Source organism: Quercus robur, chromosome 3, assembly GCF_932294415.1.
Source record: "Quercus robur chromosome 3, dhQueRobu3.1, whole genome shotgun sequence".
Lineage (NCBI taxonomy): Eukaryota > Viridiplantae > Streptophyta > Magnoliopsida > Fagales > Fagaceae > Quercus > Quercus robur.
Window position 1 is genome coordinate 18,401,766 of NC_065536.1, and position 11,079 is coordinate 18,412,844.

Sequence of the window (11,079 nt, forward strand, 5' to 3'; positions counted from 1 at the left end):
TATTGGCCAAAATGGCCCATTAGCATGTTTTTTTGAAATATTTAGCAACAGAGCACTGTTTCGGAAATAATTAGGGAAATACCACTTTTTCTGGTACTCGAGCTTGGTGAGCTCGAGTACCATGTTTTTTACTGGTCAAACATCTTCTCAAAAAAAAAAACGCCGCTATAGGGCTCGAAAACGTCGCTATAGGGCTCGAAAACGTCACTATAGGGCTTAAAAATGCCACTATAGGGCCCCTTGAACCTGTTATGGGGACTTATAAAAAAAATTTTGCAGGAAAACACCGCTATAGGACCCAAAAACGTCACTATAGGGCTTAAAAACACCACTATAGGGCCCCTTGAACCTGTTATGGGGACTTATAAAAAATTTTGCAGGAAAACGCCACTATAGGGCCCGAAAACGTCACTATAGGGCCCTTAACCTGATATGGGAACTTAAAAACGCCGCTATAGGGCCCGAAAACGTCACTATAGGGCTTAAAAACGCCACTATAGGGCTCCTTGAATATGGAACGACAGTGGATTAAAAAAACATGGTACTCGAGCTCACCAAGCTCGAGTACCAGAAAAAGTGGTATTTCCCTAATTATTTCCGAAACAGTGCTCTGTTGCTAAATATTTCAAAAATTAATGCTAATGGGCCATTTTGGCCTAATTTATTCCACCTTACAAATTAGGCTTCACAGCCTATCCTTTCTCCCCAATCCCCATAGTGCCACTAACACCAATCCAACACCAGGAATGTGACACTAACACCAACCCAACCACCACCACTGCCACGCCATCACCGCCAACACCACCATCTCTATCGCTACTATGCCTACATGAAATCTTAATGATTTCTTTGTGCAAGCCAAAATGCAAAACAGCATAAAATGTTATCGCATATCGGGATTATTTTTTGGGTAGTAACCAAACACTGAAAACAATTTTCCTCATAAAAACATTTTCCACTAAAACAAATGGAATGTAAGTAACAATCAATCCCATACAACTCTCTGACCTATATTGCTTATGTAATTTTAACTATACATTTGATGCTTCAAAAGAGGCTTTGGCTGTTACACAATGCCAAAATTTGAACAAATATATAATTAATAAATTGCTAATACCTTCACCTTTTTAACCCCCCCCCCCCCCCCCCCCCCCCAAAAAAAAAAAAAAACAATAAATATATGCTGCTTCAAAATTATGGAAAAATCCACCCAACACCAAAACATTAGGCTGAGTACATAGATAATAAAACTGCACGGAGGAGAACAAAGATGAACAGCAGTGCAGCCACCAGCAAAAAAACCATGATGGTCCAGCAAGCCTTCCAAAGCAGACTCATTGGTCTATAAGAACCAAACTGTTTTACGGAAATGGAAAACAGTTATCAGAAAGAACAATAACAAATATGGTGAATAGTCCAGTCTAATTCGAAAAGCGTACCTGTGAATGGCTTTGGGTTGCATCATCTGACTTTCATGAGACAGAAGAAAATGAAAATTTGCAGTGAGTGAACTGTCTGGAGCTTAATGAGCTCAAATTTAACAAAAGTAGCTCATATAGTATTTAGAAAACTTACAACAAGTGGTTCCAGAAGCTCTGAATCTTCTTCGGAGGAAGAAACTTTCATTTGATCTGCATTACAGCATCAAAACTTTAGAGAACAATGATTAAGAGATAGACAGTTACTCTGAAAAGAACCATTGGGGAGGGTCTGCATCATGTACAATTTTTGTGCATGTGCATATGCTGTGCCTCTAAGATGAGAATTATCAAGGCAGAAAGCACATAACTTCTAAATTTTGAACTGCTCCATCAACAATTATTGGTATGGAAAACTGAATACTAAATACCAAAACAACACAAGTCAATGTTTTAGCTCATAGCCAAATTTTTATGTTCATCTAAATGCATTGAAGGGCCACCTATGCTTAATAAAGGTGTGATAAATTGAAAATTATCTACCTCATGTCATTAATAAGATGACCTTATGCAGTAAAAAAATAAAAACTGGGGGTAAGGCTGCCTACCAATCACTTCTCCCAAACCCCACAAAAGTGGGAGCTTTGTGCACTAGGTACAACGACCTTATGCAGTGAAATCTGACAGCTACCAGAGTGGAATTAAGTCACTAGTTGGTATCTATGAGTCATGGGAATGTTGGCCTGTATTGGTTATCTCAGTGTTTTTGTAGTGCTGCATAGCATGAGTAAATTCAATGCTGGTTTTCACTTTTCATTTTCCCCAATGGGGGAGGCCCACAAGAATTTTTCCCAATTTACCCGATATTAGGGGTGTTTAGCATGACCAGAGATTATTGTCTTCCACAAGTGAGATTAACCTAGCTATAAAAGACTTATAAAAGAAAAAAGGGCTTTAAAATTTTCATAAACCATCATTCAGTCTCTAATGAACTGAAACAAGAAGATAGGTTGAAATATAGTGGTGGGGTACTGCAAATCATTGAAGTTTGTGGCAATAGCAGACACAATTGAGAACAGGCAGTTCTTCAGAAGATATTTTTTGAAAAATGCAGAGAAACATTTTGGCACAAAGAACTGACGTAGAGTACTGCAATGATAATTAGGATTGGCCTTCGACAACACAAAACCATTTCATTTTCAGATAGCTCGCAATCAACCACAATTGTCACATGAAAAGTGCTCTGTAATGTTAAAATTGTACCTTGGCAACAACTCTTGATTGCTGTGCTGTTTTCTTTGGCATCTGCATCTGCAGCAGGTAAGCCTCCTGACCTGAACCAAAAGTAAAGATGCAAATACTAAATTCACAGAAATTAAAAATATTCTATCAGGCAAGATCAATATACTAGATGATTGCTGCACCAAAATAATGAAGCTTATTCTGTCTGCTTTCATATTCTTTTCTCCCTAGTTATCCTAATACAAATAAAGTACTAACTCTAGTGAAGAATATGCATGCAAGTTTCCAATAATCAATTTAGTAATGTTCTTCATAATGAAAACAGTTATGTCTGGGAATATCAAGGCCAGGATGGACTTAGTTCACACTTATTAACAGAGATACTTGATATATATGTTTTATAAGTAGGAGAGATGGAAGGAATTAACTTCTCCTAAGATTGCATTTTTCCATAAGTGGATAGATTTAGTGAGAAGAAAAGGGAAGAATTTGTCCCCAACCTTTTACGGACAATTTACAAGCTAACTACTCATCAAGCCAGTTTTTCACTCGGGTGCTATAATTAGTAATATAGTAGGTGACAGTGAAAGAATTTGATTAAAGTATTTTTTTTCTTTAAATAAAAGAAAATGATTAAAAAAAAGTGGCAAGATGAAAATTAATCGTATCATCAACATGCATTCAGAGATCTGCCTACTTAAATGCACTACTCAGAGAGTCAGAAATGAAATATTGCCAATTTATTGGCTTGGATAGCGTTCATTAAGAATAAGGACATTAGAGGTACCATACCTGTTTGGGGAGGGAAAAGCATAGAGACTAAGAGCCACTTCTCTTGTTCTTAGCTGAATATCTGATAGCATTTTCCATCGGAATTTCAATTCTTCATCAGTTCTGTAAATGCACTGCAGGAACAGATTACTTGCAGCAGCAGATTCAGTACTAATACAATGTATCATTTAAATAACATTTGTTCTTATTTTTAGTAATACTTGCTACATTTTCAGTAAACTTATGATTAAGCATATAACATATACAAAGAATGCAATAGACCACACACTTAAACACACCATGGGAATCTAAGGTGGAAAACACATTATGTACATGCTTATTAGACAACTCTCAAAAGGCAAAAAGCCAAATCCCAAAGGTATATAAGCCTTCATATATTGTTTGCCCACAACCTCTCCCTCAGCCCACACTTATGAGATGAGGAAATGCCATTTGAGGGAGGACTCACTGATTAGCCCTCACATATGCTAGTTTATTAATTTCTTTTAGTCCATTAAATTAATTGTGTTTATCAGCTCACAACTCTGCAATGAATGATCATGTGCAAATTAATTATATGAATTCCCTGGACATGTTCATCACAGTCAATCCTACATATGTTGGGAGTACTAGGGGGGTTTAATGGGTTACCTCCATTTATGTAGTCTATACACCCAATGGACCTCCAATGGACCAAACATCTGTGATTATTAAAAGGTGTCCCCACCTATAAAAATCTGGGATGTTCTTGTTTCTTGTCCATCATACAGGATTCAAGGAAAAGGGTGAGATTCATCTTGGATCCACAAAATACCCTAGAGGTTGAGGCCAAGATTAGGATGGCATTCCTAATTGAGGTGGCATCTTTAGAATGGCATTGCTAAACATATTCTTCTATAAGAATTTACTTTGTATACTCTGAAATTCTGAATCACATAATTCAACAAGTTCAGGATATAAGCCTTTTTTATTGCACTTGTCAAAATAAAAGACAAATGACTAGAGACATTAAGAAAAAAGTAATTATCATCTCAAAAAAAAAAAAAAAAAGGGTTAAATTACTATTTTGGTCCTCCAGCTATTGGGTTATTAATTATGTCGAGTTTGTCCTCCAACTATTGATTGTGTCAATTCAATTTAGTCCCTTAGCTTTCGAAATCATATCACTTTCATCCTTGGATTTCCTCTCCGATTAAATTTCAAAGAAATTAACTGATATGCTAAGTGAGACATGTTAAAAGGTTATTATGAAAAGTGTGATCAAGTCAATTTCAATTTTCAACTGCTAGTTTTATTAAAAATTTAAATGGAAAGGAGACTCAATTATCAGATAGACTTGATTTTGAAAATAAAAAGACTAAATTGACACAATTAATAGTTGATTGGCCAATTGAACTTTACCTAACAGTTGGAGCATCAAATTAGTAATTCAACCAAGAAATTAATAATTAAGTGATGAGCTCTTGAAGGAAAAGGGAAAATATCATATATAGTCATTATAATGCCACATAAAATTTAGAAAAATCAGTCCTAAATACTATGATAAAAACAAAGCATTCTAGGGGAAAAAAATCCGACTATAAGAACTTTGAATGACAAATCCATAGTAACACAGAATGATCTAAACAAAAGCAAAGTCACATTAGAAGCAATGCAAATATCATTGCACACAAACCCATTTGAGACAACAACAAATAAATGTGGAATTGAGATAGGAAGAGAAGAGAGAGTGAGAACATACAAGTTGGGTTTGGAGGGTGGGTTGTGAAGCAGTGATTCTAAGCGATCAAGCTTCACTCCAAGCTCCAAAAGCTTTGAATTTGCATTGCTTATGAGGCTGAAATGCTCTGGGTTCCTGTTCTTGATTGTGTTCTCTAAACCTTCCACCAGCTTTAGAGCCTCTTCAGCTTCTTTAATCCATGCATCTATAACCAAATTGTGATTAGCCATATCTCCCACTCTCACTCTCTCTCTCTTCAAAACAATGGCAATGCTATCAGTCATATATAACATTCTCTGTGAACAAAACAGCTAGTGTCATGAACACGTGGAGTTAACAGTACAGTTACAACAAGATAATGTACTATACAACTTGGACACTGTTGGCAGCGACATTTTGAAGCCTTGGAAACTGTGCAGAACATGATCTTTGTCCTTGACATACGTGGTCAACCCAGCTCCATCCCCAAATATCCAATTCACCATTGGTTTTATTTATTTCTGTACAGCAAGTACTAGGACAAAATTTGGGATATACTGTGATTCCTCGACTTGACAGATTAGAATCATTAGAATAATTGGCAACGAGAATTTTTCATTCTATTTTATTTAAAGCCATGTTATCTGTATTTTCTTAATTAATATATTTATATTTATTACTTTTACTAATGTAATTTTTTATCTTCTTTTAACTTTAATTAATTCACTATTTACCAGTTAAGCTAACTGAAATTACTATAAAACGTTAAGTTATTTAATATAACTATCAATAATTAAATTTGTAAAAATTAGTTAATAAATTTGAAAAAGAATTTTTTTTCTTTCTTTCTTTTTCATTTAAGATAAAAAATTTTATTGTCATTAAATTGTTCATTAATTACGTGATATGCTGATATTAAATAATAAAAAATCCCTCCTCATAATCCCTGTAGAGTTTTCAGGCTAATTTCCATATAGAATTACTAAAATATATTGTATTAATTTTATATAAGTAGATTAAATTTTTCCACACAATTATTAATTTAAATAAATATAAAAAAAAGTAATAATTACAAAATTTTTAAAATGTTGTTGACATGGTAAAATCTAATTAACTTATTTCAAAATAAATGGATTATATAAGTTCCAGTTAAATCAATTAGTAAAGTATTTGGTTGTTGAATAAGAAATATGAGATTCAATTCTTATTTACCCCAAAAATAAATAGTTATTATCATGAGTGGACACTATAGATTGAAACTAAAAAAAAAAAAAAAAAAAAAAAAAAGATTATATATTAAGAACTCAACAGCACAGTTAAGGCAGTTAATATAAAGTTATAAATGCATCAGGTTTGGGCTTCTTCCATGGATAAGGCCCCATTACTTCATGGTTAGGCACTCACCAGATTAATAACTTTACATTTTTTTTTTTTTTTTGAGAAGTAATAACTTTACATTTAACAACTATGTTATTCAGTCATGAAATTCTTTTTCATGTGGTTACTTCAAACTTTACCTCTTCTTCTCTCCATCATCAAAGATATATGTAGTGCATGGGTTCCACTCTCTTCGTATGCATTTCACACTCTTTATCTTTTATTTGAAAGAACTTCTCTCAGGAGCATAAATAGTGAGCATATTTTTCTTTTGTGATTGTAAGTAAATGTCACAAAAACACAACAATGAGCCATGACTTTTAAGGGAAATGCTAAACTCACAAATTTAAGCAATTAGCAGATATGTGACTCTGAATGTTATGCATGTCCTAAGTTATTTTGCTATTATCCGACTTAAAAAGAACAAAACACAAAATACACCCAAAAAAAAAAAAAAAAAGGCATGGATCTATTCATTTCAACAATAAGAACAAGAGAGACAGAGAGAATAAAAATATCTCCCATGAGTTCTATCTTAAAAGGCCCAATTTAGTTGGGCTAATGGCTAGTTTTGTGTTGGCCTTCAAGGCTTCAACAACTAAACTGAAGTCAATAGCAGCCCATTTGCAGTACAATATTAGTTTTGGGTTGGGCTGACTATCTTATATCTCTCAGCCAGATCACATTCCAACAACAATAACTTTTATGTGTGGGGGTGTGTGTGTTTTTTTTTTCTTTCTACTCGTATTTTTCTTGTGTGAGTTCTTATGCTGTTATGCAATTGCATTAAATTTATTTGCACGTCATAGCCTACTAGTACTAATTTTTAAACATTTAAATTTTTTTGACATGCGGTTAGTCAGACTTCGAAAATTTTCTTAGAAAAAAATGAAAAAGTATGACTAGTTTTTTTCCCCTTACAAGTTACAACAAGTGGAGAGGGAGATTCTAACACAAAATTTTCTCATAAAAAGAATTGAGTAATGTCATTGAGTCTCAAGAATCTTAGCAAGGTATTTTTAGGTTTAATACTATTTGTAAGTTGACATTAAATTGATCTAAATGGAATTCATAAGTTTTAATTTGCCATACCAAGTGCATATTTGTTACATTTTTCTTCTCTCTCTCTCTCTCTCTCTCTCTCTCTCATTTTTTCCCCTTCATGTTGGTTCATACGTCTTATTATGGTGCATTTTTTACTGAAAACAAAGTACGAGAGAGAATTTAAACCCAAATTTTATGGTAAAATCAGACAATATCACTAATCCACAATTCTTATACACACACGTTTGTTTCATAATTATTATTTAATATTATTAAATCAAGATACAAGACTTTTTATTTAACTTCTTTGAATGCATAATTAAAATAAATAAAAAATGTTGACTCTTCAATTTTCTAGTAGTTTACACACTTTTTTTTGCTATTCAGAGGAAAATAATTTATAGACATTCTTTAAATCCACCCTCCCTAGTCAAGAACTCAAGATGAAATAATCTCCTGTTAGGGTGTCAAATCTCCTTATAACTTATAAGCTGAGATAGGTGACTCATCCTACTCTCCTAGACTCTCAGATTTTTTTTATTTATTTATTTACTTTAACACCAAACAAGAGTTTAAAGTACCGTTTGTTTTTTTTAAATCAAAGCCTATTGCACTCTCATGAACAGTGCAAAATAGGCATGTGAACAGTGATTTCAAAAGTAAACAATAACCGAAAAATGTTTATTTATTGTTTTCAGTTTTCAGTAAAATAAGCGGTATCCAAACACACACTAAGAGTAAAGTATCTACATCCTTGGAAAAATCAAGTCTCTTTTCATTACTGTTATTTTATGTTTTTCCGTTAGATTTAAAAGATCAACTATTAAAAAGCAGTGTTAAAAAGAAACTAGCAAAAGCCCATTTATACTTCTAAACCCATAAAAATTTCTTATTTAATTTTTTTTAACAAAAAAAAAAAACCTAACAAATTTTCTTAAAGCACTTCAGTAATTGCTTAATTGAGTACAAAAAATTGTATTCACGTGTTTTAAAATGAATGGAATAGATTTGGCCATATTATCAATATTTTAAATAAATACTAAAATGATGGTAATCAAAGTTGACATATATATATATATATATATATGTATGTATATAAATATATATTAATGACATGTCAAAATTCAATCTATTAATTTCATAAAATAATCCATTTGTAAAGTTTTTGGCGTCACACAAAAAGAGATAGAATCAAATTTCATCTCAAGTTTGGAAATTTCATAGATAGGGAAATGAATAATCTAGTAGCCTAAAATCAAGCTAAAAACACACACCCCACACCCACACAATTAGAATATGAGATTTGAGTTAATGAAAAGTTGACAATATATAGAGGAGTAATATACTATTTGTGTCCTAATGCTCTAACAAGTAGAAAAAAGATGAAAAGTTGTTCACTCGGTAAGTGTGTATGACCGAAAGTGAAATGGATATATTCCACCCCACTAATGCGTGTAGTTTTGCAGAAATTGACTATGTTGCAAAAGTAAATATTTTCTACCATATAGGTAGAAAAATATCCACCATTTTAACCTTGTTTTCTTTCAAGGCTTTTGACAATTTTGTTCTACTTTCTTCTTCTGAAAGATTAGAAGCCATAGATAAATCCTTATTACTTGAGATGGGAAGCTATGAATGGCCATCAAAATGCTGTATACATGATTGCAACTTCAGGAGGAATGGAAGAAAAAGTTGCAAGAAATGATAGATACTCATTAAAAGGTGACAAAGTAATTGGACTAAAAGCTCACAAACCCACTTATCCTCATTACATCTTTTCCTTCCTTTTCCATCGCATGAATCTTTCCCCTGTTTGCCTTCATAATGTCTCTCTCTGTCTCTCCCTCTTGTTTTTTTTTTTTTTTTTTTTTTTTTTTTTAAATTGCATTCATGTAGAAAATCAGAATTCACGTTTTATCCAATTGTTAGAGTACACTCTATCCAAAAAAAAACAATTTGTTAGAGAACATATATATATATATATATATATATTAATAACCTTATAATCTAAAAAAACATATCATCAATGTTTTTTTTTATTAAAAAGAAAAAGGGTTTCACACATGTAATTATTGACTCAACACATTTGAATCCGCAGAACTCATGGTGTGGGACACCCCAAAGTGCATTAGGGCTATCCACGTCGTTGTACGGCATTTTTGCGAAGAGCATGACTCAAACCAAATAAATCCTAAGCCCGCAGGTTTGATCCAGTCCAAAACTCCTACCAACGCACCACACTCCCAATGACATATCATCAATGTTTTTATCTTGACATGCAAAAATTTGAAATTTTTAATCAACAACTAATAAATTCTTACTTTTATGTAAAAAAGTTTGACACACAAAATGAAAGATTTTACTTCAATTTCTAAAAATCTACTATCATGTCCTATGCGTTTTTTTTTTTTTTTTTTTTTTAAGGGGTACGTGTCTTCTTTGCTTGTTATATTGTCGCATGTAATTAACTGATCCATGATTACTCAACCATATGACAATTTGCTTGAAACAAGGGCCAAAGCATGTTATAGATGGACCCTAGCTTGAGAGATTTGGAGTTTGGACAAAGCACAACAAATGCAAAAAAAATAAAAATAAAAATTTACCATAGAAGCACTTGCACGTAACGTATTAGATGCTCCATCAATTCATTAATTAAACTATGCAAGTCTATGAAGAAGAAGAAGAAGAAAAAAAAATCAAGAATATATTTCTATACACTTTTTGGTCCGATGATTGCGCCCATGTCGGTTCAATTATGGTTTGTGGCATGCCAATAAGCTTGAATTTTTTCTAGAAAGAGGTCTGAAAGGTATATTATTAAAGAGGTCATGGAGCCCATGCCCCCCATGGTAGTTGTCAAAGATGGGCCTATAGTTGGGCCTTATATTATTGAAATATGAAGCTTAGACAATACAGTTTTGAACTTCAAGTCTTTTCCTACAAGGTAGTATGACTTTGGAAAATGATGATAAAGTGTTTGATCTCCTATTTTACTTTTGAATTTTGGGTCAATCTCTTATTATGTCTAAAATGATATAAAATTTTGGGCATTATCTTCATTATCATTAGATACGAGAGTACTCTTTTTTCTTTTTCTTTTTGGTGTGATGTATCCAATTTTTAATCTTATAATTGTTAAGTTTACATTTAGTTGAAGTTTCACATTGATAAAAAATAAGAAATTTGAAGAATTATTATAAGTATATAACATTTTCTCACACACACACACACACATATATATATATATATATATAATTATATATATGAGTTAGGTTCAAGTTACACTTAGTGATACCACCTAATAACTTGTTATAGAATTCATATTTTGAAAATCTCACCGTTAAATTCCATGATCTATATGTTTTTAATATTCATGTCAATTGAATGTTATTTACCATTCATTCTATAAACTCATTTTTTATACATTATATTAAACTACAAAAATTTGAATTTAAATAATTGATCGATGACATGGATATTAATCTTTGACCACCTCAAAATTTTGCAAACATGGATAATATATGA

At 32.4% G+C, this 11,079-nt stretch overlaps 1 protein-coding gene across 3 annotated transcripts; it reads right to left on the reverse strand.

Moving 5' to 3' along the window:
- Positions 1-1,164: 1,164 nt before the first annotated feature.
- Positions 1,165-5,613, reverse strand: LOC126717356 (uncharacterized). Of its 3 annotated transcripts, none has more exons than XM_050419026.1 (6): positions 5,173-5,613; positions 3,453-3,581; positions 2,682-2,752; positions 1,576-1,631; positions 1,440-1,465; positions 1,165-1,356 (listed from the first exon to the last, which is right to left on the reverse strand). In XM_050419026.1, exons 1-6 carry the CDS (start codon positions 5,442-5,444, stop codon positions 1,335-1,337), a joined length of 576 nt encoding a protein of 191 aa, XP_050274983.1. In that variant the 5' UTR covers positions 5,445-5,613; the 3' UTR covers positions 1,165-1,334. The 3 variants fall into 3 exon arrangements, with proteins under 3 accessions (XP_050274983.1, XP_050274981.1, XP_050274982.1); XM_050419024.1 differs by having other exon boundaries at positions 1,440-1,469; positions 5,173-5,610; XM_050419025.1 differs by having other exon boundaries at positions 1,440-1,469; positions 3,453-3,554; positions 5,173-5,609.
- Positions 5,614-11,079: the final 5,466 nt, after the last annotated feature.